The following is a 19,443-nucleotide window of genomic DNA, read 5'->3' as shown; positions in this document are numbered from 1 at the left end:
GCCAGGGTTTCTGAATGTCTTTAAAACTGACTGCTTTTGTGCTTATTTTTAGTCCAGTCCTTGAACCTGACCATTTTCTGAGGAATGTGTCTCTTTTTTTTCTGTTGAACTTCTTAACACTGACTTGTTCATCATTCAAGCATATAAACAGGCAGCTACCTTAAAAGATGAACCACTGTTGTGTCTACACATACCAGACAATTTAACAAAGAATTACTTTTAAATTGTATCAGTGTTACTACCAGCCTGTCACAAAAATACATGATATGTTCCCATTTCTTTAGCTGGATTTATGAAAAATTCCAATAACACAGTTAACACAGCTTAGTGATTCCCAAAGAGCTATTAGCGGAAAGCTTGGCATATCTCGGCATGGTGTGCAGTGTGTCATTAAAAAATCTGAGGAAACTGAACAACTAAAGGACAATAGAAGAAGTAGCAGCACTAAAAATATCTCTAGCAGATGAACAGTATCTGAAAGTCATGGCCTTAAGAAATAGGAAGAAATCTACTGTTTGCTGAACCCTCATCAGAAATGGTTTCCAAGCGAAGGATGGCTGTCAAGAAGCCATTCTTAAAGAAGGGAAACAGGAAAAAAGGGCTGAGGCCTATCCTAGCTGTCATGAGTTGACAGGCAGGGTTTCTAATCCGTCACAGGGATAACACAGAGAAACAGACAACCATTCACATTCACCCCTTCGGCCAATTTAGAATCACCAGTTACCTACACAGGCAGATCTTTGGAGTATGGAAGCTCGGGTACCCAGAGAGAATCTATGCAGGTGCAGGGAAAGCAGGTAGACTCATTGTAGGGAGCCCCAGCTGGGTGGTAGATTTGAACCTAGGACCTTGTTGCTATGAGGCTCCAGTCCTAACCACTGTTGCACTGTGCCACTCTTCATATGTTAGCATGTCTCATATTATAATCCACTCAAAAAAGTGTCTCTTTTCATGTTTTCGTCATATAAGATATTTATAAGAAATAAGTATGAAAAAAGTTAACATTATGAGAAAATGTGAAGGATCAACTAATACAGACTTTTTAGTAAAATTTCACAGACCTATAGGATTTTTTCCCCTATTTTACTCTATATGGGATGTAATAATTTTTTTTTTAAGAATTTGTTCAAATTCTGAGTCACAACAAACCTAATCAGGCCCCAAAACAGATGTAGAGAAAAATCCTTCCATAAAGTATGCAGATGTTTTTCAAATACTCAAAGTAAAGGTATAATCAGAATAGAAGGTTTTACCAAGCATTTCGAAGGCCTGAACACTGGTTTACATATGCTCACAGCCATCATCATCAAGGCAGTAGATTGTTAGTTAAACACATCCAATGAATTATCTGATACCTGTCCGGCATAGTGCTGAATTCCAAAACAAAGCTCCACTCGTTTTGGTATCCAAAAATATTTGCAGCGCAAATTGTCCTCAAACTTATCTGTAAAGAAGACATGTAGAAGAAAAGTACGGCATGTGAAGGCTCATTATGCACTGATCTGTGAACTCTTATGTAACCGAGTTATTTTATGTGCTACATCTCAGCATGTTTGCGACTGTAGTTCCAATCTTACCCACTAGGGTCTGGTCGGTGGCCTGAGGGAAGCGGCTCTCTTCATCCAGCAGGGACAGCAGACCCATGGGCTTCTGCAGAAACATGTCCAGAATGGGCCTGTTGTCCTCATACTCCACCAGGCTGGCATCAACTTCCTCGCTCTGGTATTCCATCTAATTAGAACCAGTGAATGCAGAATAATAATCTAGTTATGGTTTCTCTAAATGACCCAATTAAACAATCTGGGCTAAATATGCAATGTGCATGTGTGGTTTAAAAAAAGAGAGAGTTTCTAATCAAGCAAACCACACACTTGCAGCCAGCTGTGTGTGTCTACGGCTGAAGTTTGCAGCGTAATAGAGTCTTTTACTGAATGCATAAAACAGAACAGCTCCAAACCAACAAATAGAGCCACTTACTTATTCATAATTTATTTCAATGTGCAAATAACCCAGAGTCAAATCACATTATTGCATCTATTTAATTTCAGATCAAAAAGTTGTTTTAAATATATATTTTACTAATAAAGTGGAACCAATGGATCTAAACCATCCTCATGTTTAAATCATTAAGTCAGAATAATCAGTTACTGTGTACAGCAAGACTGAAGACATCCACACACAAAATAAAGATCCCTTTTCCACCGAGCATTAGCCCTACATCAGGGGAGGATGTTTTCCACAAGCTAAAGGACTTTTTTCAGAGATCACTGCTATAATTAATCTGAACGGGGAAAATGTAGCTTCCAATAACACTTCTGGTCCTGGAGAGAGCTAAAAATGTGAATGTAAATGAAAATGCAGAGGCTATTATTAGTCCATATGCCAGGCGGAGTTTGGCCACAATAAATAATAGTTTGTATTTTTCTAAAGAAATGCACACTGAGCTAACTAATGAGAAAATGTGCCACATTACTAAACCGAGCCACTTTTCTTGAGTTCTCTTTAAAAAGGACTGTTGCAAAGTTACTTCAAACAAAAGGGTTTCTGATTGATGTCAATTCATCTCCATCGAGGAAAAAAGGCTTTTTGCACTTCAGGGTAAACAGCTTCATTAAATCAATTAAGAGAGTAATTTGGGGTGACTTGTAGGAAAAATTAATGTTGAGAGCTTTTCTGCATTGGTGGCTGTGTAAACACCAAATGTATTTAAGTGACTAATTTCCATAATAGTGTTTTAAATGGAATTTTCTCTGCATATTTTGTGTTATTCTTTCACCCCAAACACATTGCAGTGGTATCTTCTACTTTGTGCATTAGAGCGGATCATTTAAAACCTATTTATGCATGAAGAACTCACCTGTTCGAGAGCAAATATGTGCTGGTTGAAATAAAACTGAATCTGCTCGTTTGCGATGTTGATGCACAATTGCTCAAACGAGTTCTTCTGGAAGTTTTCAAATCCAAAGATGTCCAGGATTCCCACATTCATGCCGCTCTCTACGGCACTTCAAAGGAAAAAAAGGGGGACAAACAAACTTATTCTTCTATGCGATGGAACAAGCAAATCCCCAGCAGCCATATTAATTGATAAAACTTTAATGATAATCCAAGTTCAACCCAAATACGCAGTCTGGTCGGGATGGCCTAGTCTGACGAGAAATCATAAACACCGTCTTTGAAAAAGTCAGATCTTCTTAAATGGTTTTTATTTCAGTCTCTATTGATTTAACCTCCAGTTATTTTCAATGTCTGCACTAACAATACTCACTTCTGCAACACAGCATAGAGATTTATGATCCTGCATTTTATATTCAGTGCTTGGAGCTGCTACTTTCATGATCAGTCATTACCCACAGTATGTAGAGGTCACCTTTAACCAGGTTATTAATGGCAATAAGGAAACGGCTAAGATGACTGGAATGCAGACGGGAACTCTGGCTTCATCTCTGAGAGACGACTCCTTGACAGTCAATGCTCATATTTATGAAGGAATTCTTTTGGATCAATGAAAAGCCTCTTTGCAGTCTCTCTGAAGTCTTTTTAATCATCTGAACATTATTTTCTCTGCACGCAACTCTGTATCAAAAATTTATTAAAACTTTTTTCTTTTTTCTTTTTTTGCTCTCCTTTTGCTTGTCTTGTGCTTGCCCATTGATATTCTCCTCTTCATGTTTGCATCTACCTCTGCAGACTTCCAGAAAGGTCATCAGAGCTTTGCAGAAACTCTGAGTGATCCACCCCAAGAAATTACAGAAAAGACAAAAACAGTGGGCATGCAAACAAATCGTTCATCACTAGCACGCACTGACCAGACATTCATGTCAGGCTGCAGGAGTGAGTTGATGCGATTCACTATCCAGCTGAACAGCCGTCCGTACAAGGCCTTGGACATGGCGTCTCGGACATCGGCTGCTTTGTCCACGGTGTTGGTGCGGATGATGGTTTCGCCCCTCGTGACCACACACTGAGAGGTAAGTGCTTCCTGGAGCTCCTCGGGTCCAATGCTGAGGAGAGACGCAGCTGAGAAAAAGGCGAGACAGTCAATCAGTTTCACAGTGAATAGATTATTGCATCTTATCACAATACCATAATAACAAACTATAACATGGTTATACTGCAGATATTTAAAGTGGAAAGATGAACTTTTCTCAAATTCTACAACATCACCTCAAATCAACAGCTCAATGATCCCAAACACACATCAAAACTGGCTTGGGGATAGATAAAGCAAGCTTTAAAGGGCATTTAACCAAATATTAGTGAGAGGTAATGTATATGTCTGAGCCTATATGCATACTTTTGACCATGTGTGGATTAGAGAATATCCAAAATAAATTCAAACTCACACTACACTCTACAAGTTCTTGTTTTTAAACCAATTAAAGATGTATAATCCTGGTTTATTTTGCAGATTAACTTCCTAAAACACTTCAGGTCGTACAAGTTTATGGGAAGTACTGATGACTTTTTGGTGTCAGTCACTGATGACCATTTTTTATTTACAGTCTATGCTTACAACACACATTGCCTAACTTCTCACCGTTCTCTAAGGCCTCTGAGTTAGGCACTTCACTCTTATCGGTCTGATGCTGGGATGTGATGGAGGCAAATTCAATATTCCCAGTATTCAAAATTGCTGAGAGAATTTTGTAAACAGAGTCGACCTCCTAAAAACAGGATATCAAAAGAAAATTGTTACATATTACGTATTTTATATATTACAGCTCTCAATATATCTGTGGCCAGACATTGCATATCTGATTGCTTGAGTGTTTAGTACCTCTTCTGTAAAGCCGATATTTCGGAAACACTCCTGAATGGCATCAAACTGCTCTTTATATTGTTTCCTTGACACAATGTCTTGCATCACTTTGCAGTGCTGACTGTCAATGTACCTGCAGATTCATGTTATGACAATCAAATTAGTTTCCACATTGTGAGGAGCGAATGATGGGATTATTTGCATCACAAACCTGGGAGGTGTCCCATCTGGCAGGCTGTAAGTCTTCAGCTCGTCTTGGTGGTAAAGGCCGGCATATATGTAATAGAATATGTGGAAATTTTCCTCCCCTCTGAAGGAAAAACAAGCAGAAGTTCGATGAATTACTCAAATCCAACTGCAGGAAGGAAAAAAGCAAGGGCAGCTGCTTACGGAGCCTGTTTGATGACCCTCGACTTCTCCAGCAGGTATTCAGATATCTTGGCCCCAATAACCGCTCCTGTCGGCGTGAACTTCATCTCTAGGTACTTGCCAAAGCGGCTGGAGTTGTCATTGATTGCCGTGCAAGCGTTCCCAAAGGCCTCGACGAGAGGGTTAACCTGCAAAATCTTCTCACGAAGTGTCCGATTGTTTGCCTGAGAGCAACAAAATAATTATTTCATGACCTCTGGTAGATTTTTAAGATAGTTTATGAAGTAGTTATATGAAGTATATATGAAGTAGTTAAGTCTGGTATTAACAAGTTACAAATGATGAGGGAAAAAAGTGGCCAAAGAGCTACTATGCAGTACCTTTCCCAGGAAAGTAAGATGTTGAACAATTAAATGAGCACTTTCTGTTTTCCCAGCACCGCTTTCTCCACTAATGATGATACACTAAACAAACGAGACAACGGTTCATCAAGCGGGAACACCAACATCATACATCATCATTTTTTCATATGTCATTTACCAACATTTCCTTGCTCCTTTGCTTTTGTCCAAAAGTTTCCAAATCGACGTGAAAATAACTGATTGTAATTAAAAGAAATTGCTCTAAAGCATTTGTAAAACCTACAGTGCTTTTTACAAAATAATTTTCATTATTATTCTATCAGTTTTAGGATTGCACGGTACAGTGCTTCAACCTACTCAGTCACTTTTGTGGAAGATACCTGGTCTTTGCAGAATGTCACCATGCCTTGGTAAGCTGCATCTGCAGTAGCAAAGATGTGTGGAGGGTTGTCAGCTCGCTTTACGCCATGGTACAGCTTAGAGAACTAAAGGGACATGAAAGTATTCATGAAGACTTTTATTTTTATTACGGATTTGAAGAAATTAACAACCAACAGCTTGGAGAGGACAAAACTCTGCAGCATCACATAATATCAATATCGGATATCCAGTGAAGAGAAAATTTGAGGACAAATGCATGCAAAGTTGCTGACTATACATTAGAGATGTTTAGAGTAATTTAAAAGATTAAAAATAGTTGATTTAAACTGATTGAGCAGAAAATTAATTCTTAAAAATCTGATTTGGGGGCCAGATTGTTGCACTAACTAATATGACAATTGTCATAATAGTTACTGTTACTGTGAATAAAAAAAACAATAATAATAACAATAGTTAGCCCTACAAATACAGTATCCACTAAAGCAGAACCTGCATCATGACTGGCATCCATTCATCATTTCCACTGTGTTTGTAAAAAGAACAAAAACGATTTGTGACTGATGTGTTACCGACCTGAGGAGAGTAGATGCTGAGATTCTGGAAAGGATTGAGAGCAATGAGGATGTCACCGACGTAAGTGTACACCTGCAGCTCATCATACCTCTTGTGGAGATGGCTGATGATTGTCTCCTGCAGAAAAGAAAACACACACACGCAGCCTAAAATCAACAACTTTTCAGCTTGGGCTGATCAATGCATGACGAGATAAACACATAAAATCCTACCTCGTCTAAGAACTCCAGGTTCACCAGATCATCATCAGGACAGCTCTCTATTATGAGGGTTTTACGAGTATTGATCCGGACGTGCCTGTATGAAGTCAAGGACACGAGATGCCTTTTAAGCCTGTAAAGTGACCACTAAATGAGAAACAGTAGTGTGACTGGCTGAATGTAATACCCAGTCACTTCCACGGTTTTCACGAGGCCCTTTAAGCTCTCCCAGGGGACAAAACCCCTATTATCACAGGATGTGGTTGCACTTTATTCATGTTTTGACCTATCACTCTCCAAAGAGCCCCCGTGGACAGAGGTCAGCAAACCTCCAGCTGGCTCCACGAAAACCTCGGGGGAAACCACAGAGTGTGAGAAAGAGAGTAAAACAGAGCGGTGCATGTGACTGCCTGCTGCTTTGTGTGCTGTATGTGTATATGCACAATGTAGAGTGGACATTTTGACATTTCTATAACATCTAATGCATCACAAATCTTAGCATGACTACCAATAATAGTCGCTTAAGACAACATGGATGTCATCACTTCAACAGAGAAGAGACTGACATCAGCCAAACCTAACAGCCATAAAATTTTGACCATAGCACAATATGGTTTAGTGGAATCAATAATCCCATATACTGCCACGAATACCAGACTCCAATAGTTAAGTCTGCATACAAAGCCTTTTACAAGTGAGTAACTACCAGTACTAGCTAGTCAATCTAGCCCTTTGCTGAGCTTAACCCACTTTGTTCCAATAAAGGCTTCAGTGTGAAAATCTTGCTGGGAGCCATTTGTAGCAACATCCAGTCAAAGGCTATCTACAGTCTAAACAGAAAGTCAATAAAGTGTCACAAATCTTAGGATAACTGCCAAAAATAATTGCTTAAGACAGCTATTTGTTACTATTTACGAGTACTGATAATACATTTCAGCAATCAAATATTTATATTGTGCTAATAATATAAATATTCATTGTCCAGCCTCCTATGATAACCTTGTTATAATACACTAAATCACTGAAGGTTCTATTATGACATCATGCTGCACAGCAACCACACACCATTGGGCTAAAATGACCCATTTCCTTGTGTACCTATAAGACACTTAAGCTCTGTAATGTTTTAATTTCACAACAGTAACATCTACTTTAGTAAATACCAATACACTCATTTTGTTATGCATCTCCAAATTGTATGTGCATTTCCATATGATAAATTACACTAATTGTCACATTACCTTATCAAATCAAGGTTACTGTATTTGTAGACCATATCAAGATTTTAATATTAGAAAAATATTTGTATATTTGTACTTTAAGGCAAAGGCATTTAAAGCCCTGTGAATGAGTCTAACTGGAAAAAGATTCCAGCATGTTATTTACACATATTGGTAATTGTGAAATCTTTGACCATGTGGTTTTATATTTAATTGAACAAAATCTTTCATACCAATTTTTCATTATATATACTTGAATGGGGTGGAAAGTGTGTGGCTGAAAAGGGAAGCAGCACATTTATATCTAAACATCTAACACCCCTACTTTTTATTTACTTTGTTTTTTTTATTTTTGCTTTTGTAAGTGTGATTAAGTATATCAGTTTATTAGCTGCACGACAGACTAAACAATACTACAGCATGCACTTGTATAAATAACCAGTAGCTTTGTGGTTGGTACTACAACACAGGGAGCAATATTGCATTTTTGAACTGGCTGCCATCATGTTGGATAGCGTTAACATTTCTTTCACCACTTTTGTTTCCAGAGTTATTAACGTTCCAAACAAGAAGAAAAAAGTAAATAAAATTAAAAATGAATTTGACAGATTTTTTCTTTCTTTTTTTTGAGAAACCACAATAATAATATTGCCGATTGTCGATTACTGCAATGTACTCAGAGAAATCATATAGTAATACTGAGATAGCCATAACATATCTTAACCTAACCAGTCCAGTATTAGTATCATGACATTTTCACTTGTCTATGCTATTTTTTGTAACATGCAGCTGAAAGCTGTCCCAGTTTTCAAACAATACTAATAAGCATTTAATCAAGTGTCAGGTCAGATATGTGGGCCATATTTAATTTCACTTCTTTGACTCGTAAGCCTGAAGAGCTTATGATAAAACAGGGTTAAGCAACAGTAACAAGTAATCTCTAAACGTGGACTAGTTAGGTTACATTGTGCAACCTATTTTAATTCTTGGTGGTTTAGGGCTTCAACAAAAGCACAAACAATTGGGTTTTTTTCTTTTCTTTTGTCACATTTGTAACATGTATCCATATTCCATTATAATAAATATACAATCATAAGACTAGCTCGAAATATAAATTCAAGCTTCAGGTTAGCAGCTTTTTCCTTCTCTACTTTTTGAATTAATTCTCTATTCTGAATATAGTGTAAATGCAACAGCACAGAAATATGCTCAGTATGTGGTCCCTATAAAGTCAATCCCCGTCATCATGTCCCTTAGAGAAAGACTTGAGACCTCTAGCGTCTCACTCGCTCCTGCTTTGAAGTAAATCACACTATTCCACCTACGGCAGCTACTTTTAAGTTCTCTATGTCTTTATTCTTATCTGGAGTCATTGTTTGCTGATCTGTGGCATGAGAGACTAAACCAGGCGAGCCCAGTTCTCGCCCTACAAGCTCCTAATCCCATTATCCACTTTCACTGTGGACAGGAATTCGGGATCAGGCTCAGGCACAGACTCTGCACACTCCCGGGAGTAAACAGAGCTGGCACAACATCAAGACTCTCAGTCAAGGGCAGGTTCAGCAAACTCCTTTATAATGAAGATTAAGCAATGCCAAAGTCAGTATTTCTCCAGTAAACAGGAGACTTTCTGCTCTGTCGCTTGCTGCCATGCGAGTGTCAGGGTGAAGATTTAACTTTCAAGATGTGCCTTTTCATATGGCTGCGTTCATTTTTTACACACATAAGGAGGTTGTAAGGTAGTTGCTATTTTAGTTAATGAAGGAAATAACTAATTAGCTCATTAAAAGTGAACAGGCTGTAATGCTGCCATGTCACCTATTTCTGGGTGCAAATCTATATTTAATTATTCCATCACTGGGTTAATTGGTTGGAGAAGTGATGTGTACTAAGTACATCCACTGGACTAATTGGGACTTATTAATCTAAGGTTACTCAGCACAATAACTCCTTCTGAATTAGTCACACTGCCCTTACTTCTCTTTAATCACATACTGTAATTTCCATTACTCCGTCTCATCTTCATTTCTGTGCTGGAGTGTAAGAAGATGAGACCCTGCCCCCTACTGGACAGAAAAAATATCAGCACCCAATCAATGCCTACCACTGAAATAGAGATCTTCAACATCCAAATGAACTAATATAGTTTGCATCTTTACTATTTCGTAACAGGAAAAATAAAAAACAAAACAAAACATAAGATTTGGGATACTTACTTGGATTTGGTTTTGCAGCCTATTTGTTGCTGCTCTTGGATGAGAGCTGCTAACTGCTGACGGAGAGCTATGTCCTTGCCATGGGCCTGCTTGATGAAAGGGTGCTCCAGAAGGTGGGTCACAGATGGACGTGCCTCAAAATCCTTTATCAGGCACCTTAAAGCAACAAAATATCACACAGTTACCTCTAAAACCCTCAGACAGACAAACTGTCCTTCATCAGTCTATAAATCAGACTGAGTTAAAGAGTTAACTGCAGTCACCTGAACATTGCGGACAGCTGATTTGTCTGGATCAACTGTGAGTGATACTCATACCAGTGCGGTGCCGCTTGCAAGTGTTTTTAAGCGTGGGTCACTAATCGATCCTTCTCTGAGGACCACATGGTCACTATCACCATGGCCCCGAGTCCAAACAAGCCCTGCTGTGGCACAGCGGCAGGTCCAATCTGTGATGTGCAGTGTTTGCCAGCAGGTGATGTCACTTTGTGATACGAGCCTGCCTGGAGCAACCCTTCAGCCACTGATGTCAGTTTGCTGATACAAACGCTCTTCTAATATTGACTCTTCAGCGCCACACACACACTGAAACACCCGCAGAACACATTTGGCTTCGCCCTCTGACAGTTTTGATATATTACTAGACTGGAAATCACTACCCGAGTGCCACGATACATCTACCAGACATCCACATTCGTGCTGTTCGTTTACAGCCAAAGACTTAAAAGATTCTGAACACCAACAATTGCACTCAGAGGAAAGATAGGAGTAAAAACACTAATCTAGCTTCTAACACCTAATCTACACTGAAATTCTGTTTCTTTTATCAGTTTAGGCTCAGAAAGTTAATTCCATGAATTCATTAGCGTCAGAACATTAAGTGGAGGTTGCTGCTATTAGCAAGGCTGTGCTGCTGGGAGACTGAAAGGCAGGCCACTTTGTCAAAGGAGTCAGCTCTTTGGCTGCACAAGTGCAGACACCGGTGATGGATTTATTATCCCCCCCGCCCTCCGCCTCAGTTTCCTCCTTGCATACACACACACACATACACAACAAGCCTGACAGGACTGTCAGAGGGTTCACAAACAGCCTGCAAAGCTTGATAACATTGTCCAGCCTCCTCACATTGAACTCTGGTGGGCTTTGTTTGAGGAGATTAACTTTGATATGATATCACGCAATCCATTAACCCAGATTACAGAGCTGCAATCCAAAGAGTAGCCAATAAAAACCATGACAATGACATTGTAAAAAGTAATATCTGTACTGTGTGCTGGTTTAAGGGGAAATATGCCTCCTGACCAATCAAAAACTGAAGTGACATAAAAAAAATCCAACAGGCCTTTGAGGCAGATGACGTCTGCTTGTTTTTACTCTTTTTTCCACCAATGCAAACAGAAACCATCCCTACACAAATAACCCTCCCAACAAATTGAATTTATTTTCTCATTACGGTTAAGGCCTGCACGCCTCTCTGCAGTAGATATTAGGGTTGTATTTTCTAGGCCTCCACTACAAGCCACCTCTGACATTATTAGCTTTGCACAGTGGAGGAAATGATAAGTTATCTGGCCCTCAGATAGCACTGATAACTCAGGTGAATTAGTTTGTTCCTCTGTGGCAGATTTATACAAAAGAAAGTCAATGAATAGAAAGAGAGGTTGATAGAATCGGGCAATAAAATATCAATTTCAGTTCCCTCTATATTTACATGCACATTCCCCCCTTCTGTGATCTACCATCACTGGTGTTCAGATTAAAACAGATCTGTCTCCATATAAGTTTTACAGTTTCAGACACTCATTGCACTACTAAAACAGTAATGCAAATATATATATAAGTTTGTTTTCCTAAATTAATATGTGTGTGTGTGGAGGCACTGTGGAGGCACTGATCTGGTATTTTTTATTTGTTTATTTGGATTCCCATTAGGGTAAGGGCAGCTGATCATTTAGGGGTCTCCATTAAAAACACACATCAACACGTTTCAGGACAACATTAATAAAGCACTAAAAATAATAAAAGCAAACAAAAAACAAAACGAAAACAGATTTATGAGAGTCACATCCAAATTAAATTTCAGAGGTCATGTTTTAGTGACCTCTTCAATTAATTCTGTTTTTTTGTTATCTGTCTGTAGAAAACAGCTCTCATCATAAAATTATCTGAAGGTCCAGCTGACCAGTACTCACTGGGTGTATCACATAATTATGACAAAAACAAGCCCAGCTTTTCTTTCAGTATACTCTGTGCGTGAACAGACGACTGGTGACATAAAAAACTGCCATATGTGAAAACTAATAACTAATTAATTAATAATTATTCAATTAATTATCCACAGTTTTTATTGCTTTGTACATTTGACCTTTTCTTATTTGAAGTTTCCTCTTTTATTTGAGGCAATGTAATGAAAGTATTACATTTAAAATTATTATTATTATTATTTTTCCAGGGAAATTTAATGTTTAACATTCTTCATGAACATATTTTGAAAGGCAGTATTACTTTATCCAGTAAATGTAAATCTATACAATTTTATAGACTTTTGGTGTATGTCAAGCCTTTATTGAGACAGGACAGTGAAGAGAAGACTGAAAAGCTGGGAGAGGACAGGAGGGAAGACATACAGTATAAGGCAATGCAGTGGATTCAAACCATGTCCTGTGCAGTAGCCTTATAGCAAACAGTCTGCCTGCTGAACCCACTGAGCTTTACCAGCACCCAAGCTGAGAAATTCTCAGAATTATTACCCTCTGAGCTCAGTATTTGTTATAGTATCAATGGCACTAATACGACATCATGTAGATCACCCTTAGCTCTGAGATACAGTATTTTTAGGTTGCCTTGGTACTCACAGCATCTTTAAGGTCACCTCAAAGATCTTCAGTGGAATTTAAAAGGTTAATTCATAAGCTACAGCTTATATTTCAAAGCTGAAGCCCACTGTGGATCATTATCCTGCTGCAAGAGCAGATATTGTCTCAGTTTCACTTTTATGACATAGCAGATAACAGTAAAAGTGTTCTGTTCTTGAAATGCACTCCCTTTTTTCTCCTTAATACCATTTATGCTGTGGATAGAAGTCTGAGCTTCTGTCCACAGCACTTTTTTTCCCCAAATCAATTCCTGTAATGCTTCTATTTGTTTCTTGTCACCATAAATCAGCAAAATCTGTAATTTCCCGCGGGAGGCCCAAATATTAAATGTTTCTGTCTTCCCAGCCATTTCTGTGAAAACGACCGCTTTTCTACAAAATCTTGACTGTAAGATGACAAAGGCTGACAGGCTGAAGTTAGAGGAGACTTACTGGCTGATGAAATGGCTGAAACTCCTGCTCCACTCTTCAGGATGTCGTAATGTGGGTGAGGGATTTCTGAAACACAAATCACAACAACATAAAAAAAAAAAACAAAAGCTAAGGAAACATTAAAGGAAATTCGCATTAAATGATTATTGCTGTAAATGACCAAGCTTGTCAGCATGTCTCCTGAATCATTTGACAAATGACGGCTGACAGTTAGAGTGCGACCATCAGACTCCTCTGAGAGTCTGATGGTCCGAGGACAAGCTGATCGGGGTCCAGGTCCGTGGCAGCCAGAGAAAAAGTGACAAATGATAACTGCTCCTCCACTGTCTGGCAGGAAGCATCTGCCATTGGGAGCCAAAATTATGGGAGCTAGTTATACCTCTGTCAGCAGCATTTACGGAGGCCATCCATAATGAGCCTAACACTTTTCAAGTGCGCACGATGACAGGAAGCAGGTCTGTATGAGGAGCCAAGGCTGGACAGAGCCTGAGTACAGTCATCTTCACCAGGAGCTGTCAGCCTGACAGCCGGAGGCCGAGCTTTCTGTCACTGTCAGGCAAACAGTGACACACCTGGTCAATGCATTTACTGACTGTGTTAATTAGATCGCACGTGCTGCTCTAGAAAGCTGCCAGACAAGCAGAGCAAAGAGGGGAAAACACAGTTTGAATTAAAAATGAAAACAGTTTAGTTTATGACAAACACGGCATATGTTTAATATCTTTTTTTAAAGATACAAGGGCGAGGGGGGGTGTTAGGGCACTAAATCTGTCATTTTCTACAGCACTAAGTTAGTCGAGTCTTTGATAAGAATTCAGACAGGCAATCCTTTCCAAAGTGCAGATCAAAGCCAGTAACTGACTGCCTCAATGCAACCTCTAATATGAGCCCGGAGACACGTTCTCGCCTTGATGTTGTACCATACTGCTTATACGTTACGTAGTCAATATAGCAGCGCACTGCTGATAACACTGTCAAGAGCGCTCATTGTGCTTAGCGAACTCAGGCCGCATTTTTTCCTTCAGTTTTTGCGAGTACTGCCAGCTCGTATTGTAAACAAGAATGGCTTATTCAAATTTTGGACCAGGCAGAAATCGTACTGTCAGGCTCGAGTCACTGTGGATCCAGGCAAAACCAGAGAGGTGTCAACCTCCCCTGACAGCTGTAGCAAGACAAAAATAAAGTCAGTAAAATGTCTGAATATGATACTAGACATGCATAATTTTTAAGTCCTGCATTTACCATAGGACATAAAATATTACAATTTTTATTCAAGGAGAAACTTAAGAAGTACTTTAAGCCTCTCCATAGTCTATTCTCCAGCCTGGACACACAATGCAGACATTGCAAACAGCACATGTGATTAAAGTCAACATCGTCATTATAAAACCTGACCGATCTTTCAGCATCTGAAACAAGCAGTGACACCCTTTAAATTTCACAAATCAACTAAAGCCACACTTAAGGTTTCAGTACCTCACGCACTGCTGTTGTATTCTCCAGCTTGCAGTACATACTGCAGAGGGCATTAAGCAGAGACACAGTGGCCTTTATATAAGCTTAACAGAGAATGAGTACCAGGGCCCCAAATAAAGACTTATTCAGCGAATGGAGCACATACTTAAAATTTTGGCTCATCCATCACTGCCGCCACAGCACCAGCACTTCTTTGAGCATACATGCATGAACACTGAGAAACTACGGCTACATTTATCATGTCCTTGGTGGCTACATCGCCAGTGCTCCAGTCCAAGACAGCACACAGAGAGTGGTAAGATAACTGCATCAAAGGTGGAGATATGAGAAGCCTTTAATCGTGATTGGAAAGTCATCCAACCAGTCAGTGATTTCCTGTCAGGGATCGTCAGTGTCAGATAATGGGAAATCTGGAACATTAAGTGTACAATTACTTGACTACACTGACTTTTTTTTCCTACATAAAATGCCAATATAGAAAAATCAAGGCGATGTGGCAGGTTTTTTACAGGTTGCGATTTGATGAAACATCGGTGGGGTACACAGTTTCCAAATTCAGCATTATTTCTGCCATTCTTCTGTGACAGAAAATGTGGCAGGTTTTCAACCCTGATCATCCACATGTAAAATGTTTCATTTTTGCTGGTGGACGAGGGATTTTGAGCCAAGAAAGAAACTAAGGATGGATGCGTTTTCTCTCAGTCTTAGCTCCATAACCTGTTAAATGTTCATCAGCAGTTATTGCAATAAAAAAATAGCATTTAAAACAAAGCCTAAAAACAGCCTTAGGCACAGATCATTGTCATAACAAGCTACGAGGATACCAAAGTCTGGCCCTTTTAAATAATACAGTAAAAATTTGTACAAATCACTCGGACAGTCTGACAACCTAGATGGCTTTTATTTTGAAAAGACTTTAGGAAAAATTGGAGAATTTATGGCCTCTGTTTTGGTGTTTAGGAGGTCAGGTCAATGCATAACTCATGAGGAATGCTAATTGGTGAATCAGAGGCACAGCGAGCCATTGAGTTAGTAATTTTCTCCCTTGTGCTATTTTAATTTCAGGGGAAGGAATAATCCGTATTTTGACATTTTGTTTTATTTCATTGTTTTATACAAACAACACTCTTGATTCATATTTTTATAGACACTGTTGCTCCTGCAACAGAGGGAAGCTGTACAAAATAAAATCCTTAATAGCTTTCAAAATTTCTGGGTTTGATTGTGTTGCAGCTTTAGGACCCAGTCTCTACAGAAGACTGGCCTTTTTTATTGGGGCACAGAAAATCTTTCTAATTTGAGGAATAAGGAACCTCGCTAATTTCTAATCACTGGTTACAGCCCTGGGCACAGACCTGCTAACATTTCTGTATCAAGCAGCAAACTTCAGGACTGAAAAATGAAGCCAAGCTAGAGTGCCAAAAGCTGCAGTTCCTTCAATGGCCACTCGAGGCAGGCTGCAAACATGAGTCAATCTCCATACACTCCTGTGCTAAAAGACCAGAATTCAGTAATTTCCCATAATACTGCAAAAAACAATAAGTTATTCTTTAATGGAGAGGTTCTCAAAGATTGTTTGGTTGACTCTGCCGTCCTTATATTCCCTGAGAAAAAAGAAGCAGCGAACCGTGACAAGATGGATCGAGGACATTGCGGGAAATCTGTCAAGAGTAGCTGTGAAACAGGCTGAATGCATGACTCAAATGCATGACTCTTGAGACAAGGCTTAAGCTTAAAGAGTGGCTTTAATGGAGAAGTCTCTACAAAAAATTACAATATGAAACTCAGATAACTCTGGAACCAGGAAGTAATCTATATAGCAGGGATGGGATCCATAACACTCGGAGAACATGGCCATAAACAAAGTGTGCAATTCTCGCCTCTGTCAGTGCGCCCCAGGGCAGCTGTGGCTACAACGTAGCTTGCCATCAACAATGTGTGAATGTGTGTGTGAATGGGTGAATGTAGTGTAAAGCGCTTTGGGGTCCTTAGGGACTAAGTAAAGCGCTATACAAATACAGGCCATTTACCATTTACCATTTTCTCCCTGGCTCTGGATGAGAGCTGTTATGTCCATGGCATATGCCAATTACTCATCTTTGTACATGAGGTTACAGAGGAGATGGCAGCAATGCAATCAGTGAAAGGGACCACAACAGAGAGTGATTTGTTCACACAGGTAAATGTATGCTTGGATAGGCTGAGGCTAAAATGGGAAAAAATGGGAATATTGATTAATTAGTTGTTTGGGTTTTACTTTACCTAGTCCACATTTTTATAGATATACTGGTAACCTGTCCAGAGTGTACCCCACCTCTTGCCCTATGACAGCTGGAATAACCTCCATTTCCCTTGAACATTTAAAAAAAAAAAGTTTCGAAGTTTGTTTTTTTAAATTAATATCTGACAAATAACCAGGTTTATGCTGCACTTCCGGTGAATGAAATAGCAATAGTAATACTAGTATTGATATCCTGCTTTATTAGCAGGTGTCTGTTTCTGTGCGCTCCACCCACGCAGCTTATGAATGCAGCTTCTTGATAGAGCTTGCTAGCATCAGCTGCTGAATTAGCACTCCATCCTCTGGTCTAAATATGGCAGTGTTTGCCATATTTAGACGACCAGCATGGTGGCAGAAAAAAGCGCTGACACCAAGGCTTCAAAATATGGTGTCCTGAAAGCAATAGGGGACACCACTTCTGTTGACATCTATTCTGCTGCACACACTATAACACTCAACAGCACACAAGTCTGGATTTCTTTCCTTCAGCTGCATGATTTCGTTAGCCTTTGTTGCCTCTGACAAGCCATCATTTGCTTTTATTCTGCTTGTCCTGGTCTTACTCAGACACATACACATACCATCTAACACGTGGCTAATATCGACAGGGGTAACGCTGAATAAACACAACCTTGGACACCTTTGCCAGCCACCTCTAAGCTTTACAAAGTATTTTAAGCACACTTTGGTTTGACTTTACATGGAAACTGTGAGGCTGTGTGGCAACGAGAGCACTGGCTCAAGCAATTAACCTTTCCGCATATTAAATATCAGACACCATCTCCGTCTTGAGTATCTATAATTAGTTTTGCAGTTGATTTTACAGCTTTGTCCTCTGACATGCTCCATTACCTTCATTCATGGTCACCATGATCATCATACATCTGTCATACGCACTCAAAACAGCAGGTAATAGTTAAAAAAGCATCATGGACACCTTGGGTTCAATTTAAAAATTAAGCAACAAGCATATGCATGCTTCAACAGGGTGTCACAACTCATCAAGTGTGTGATTTTTCTGTCGCACAAACAGACCATTTACCAAGGTGCCCCTAATTCATCGAGCTCATCAGCGTCCTCTCTGACAGCTGTCAGAGCTTCTCTTATCATCCATGGTAGCCTGCTGGGATGAGAATCATTTCCACCAAAAGCACGGCCAAAGCGGTGACATAATGGCTATCTGCTGCTGGGCTCAGGAGTGGCCCCACACACGGCCAATTAAATCCGCAGCTTGACTCGAGAGACATTCCAGCAAACAGCATAGGAAAGCAAGGAATGTGATCCACAACTGTGCGTATTTGTCTTGCTTTTTACTATCTGGATGTGTCTGAGTGAGGAAGAATGACAAAGTGGATGATACAGAAAAGATTAACTACCCAACAGTGAAACCTTTAGCCTGGAAACACATTACTACGTGCAACTGTGAAATACCAGAGAGATGAAAATGCTTGTTACATGTTTTAGCGCTTACACAGGTTTCATAAAACATGCACCACTCAAGGACAATACTCCAGGAAGAAGCTCCTCTAGTAATAGTTTGTGACGTATTAAATTGAGAAGAAAAAAAATTTGCGGATTGATCGAAACCTGTGACGATGAATCTCTTGGATTTCCTCATGAATCACTCTCGCTGCCACCGAAGACCCAAAGGTGAAACTCATTTCCTTATTCACAAAGTCATAAAAGGTTTTTCTCATGATTTTGTCTGCGCCGCTGCAGCAATGGGGGAAAACATATTTAAGATAAATGACATGTTAACAGAATCATTTCATGGTTCGACACATTCGCTGTGATTTATAACAACCTCTAAACCTTTAAGGTCCCGTTTCACACTAAAAAGCTAAAATACATATTTTGATTGGAAAAGAGATGAAGAAATGTCACTGAAATATTTGTTTTCAATTCAATCATCATCAGAGTTATTCATAAAGGGCGAAAGGTCAAAGAAAGCTCAAGGAATGATTGAAAACTGTCTAGTGAAATGGAAATGTCTAATATTATGGCTGGTGATTAATAGGGAAGTATGACTGCAACTTACCAGAAACCAACCAAGCACTGTGCAAAAGTCTAGAGTCACCTCTTGTTTCTTTATATTTTGCTTCCAAGAAGCCAGACTTTCTTTTAATTTTTGTGGTCTTGACTAACAGTCCTGGCTTTGTGAAGGTCTTTAAAGCTTTTCTTTGGACACTGGGTGTTTTTATATTCATTTTCAGTCCAGTTCAGTTGTGGTACCTCATCATTTTTTAGAGAACTTTTGGGGGTTTTTTCTGTTAAGCTACTTAACACTGACCTCTGAA

At 39.4% G+C, this 19,443-nt stretch overlaps 1 protein-coding gene across 4 annotated transcripts in view; it reads right to left on the bottom strand.

Annotated features, from left to right (window-relative positions):
- myo3b (myosin IIIB) overlaps positions 1-19,443 on the bottom strand; it is a 69,828-nt gene that overhangs the window by 36,108 nt on the left and 14,277 nt on the right. For all 4 annotated transcript variants that reach the window (XM_039599684.1, XM_031743261.2, XM_039599682.1 and 1 more), the window contains exons 9-22: positions 13,390-13,455; positions 10,084-10,239; positions 6,660-6,744; positions 6,448-6,564; positions 5,874-5,978; positions 5,512-5,595; positions 5,153-5,355; positions 4,974-5,072; positions 4,781-4,895; positions 4,541-4,667; positions 3,810-4,020; positions 2,858-3,005; positions 1,578-1,731; positions 1,356-1,444 (exon numbers count right to left, since the gene is read on the bottom strand). In XM_039599684.1, the coding sequence (XP_039455618.1) occupies positions 1,356-1,444; positions 1,578-1,731; positions 2,858-3,005; positions 3,810-4,020; positions 4,541-4,667; positions 4,781-4,895; positions 4,974-5,072; positions 5,153-5,355; positions 5,512-5,595; positions 5,874-5,978; positions 6,448-6,564; positions 6,660-6,744; positions 10,084-10,239; positions 13,390-13,455 (1,759 nt within the window). The remainder of the gene's footprint in view (positions 1-1,355; positions 1,445-1,577; positions 1,732-2,857; positions 3,006-3,809; positions 4,021-4,540; positions 4,668-4,780; positions 4,896-4,973; positions 5,073-5,152; positions 5,356-5,511; positions 5,596-5,873; positions 5,979-6,447; positions 6,565-6,659; positions 6,745-10,083; positions 10,240-13,389; positions 13,456-19,443) is intronic.

This window comes from Oreochromis aureus, linkage group 16 (assembly GCF_013358895.1).
Source record: "Oreochromis aureus strain Israel breed Guangdong linkage group 16, ZZ_aureus, whole genome shotgun sequence".
In the NCBI taxonomy this organism is placed as follows: Eukaryota; Metazoa; Chordata; class Actinopteri; order Cichliformes; family Cichlidae; genus Oreochromis; species Oreochromis aureus.
Note: the sequence above shows the minus strand (reverse complement) of the source record. Positions and strands in the feature narration are given on the sequence as shown.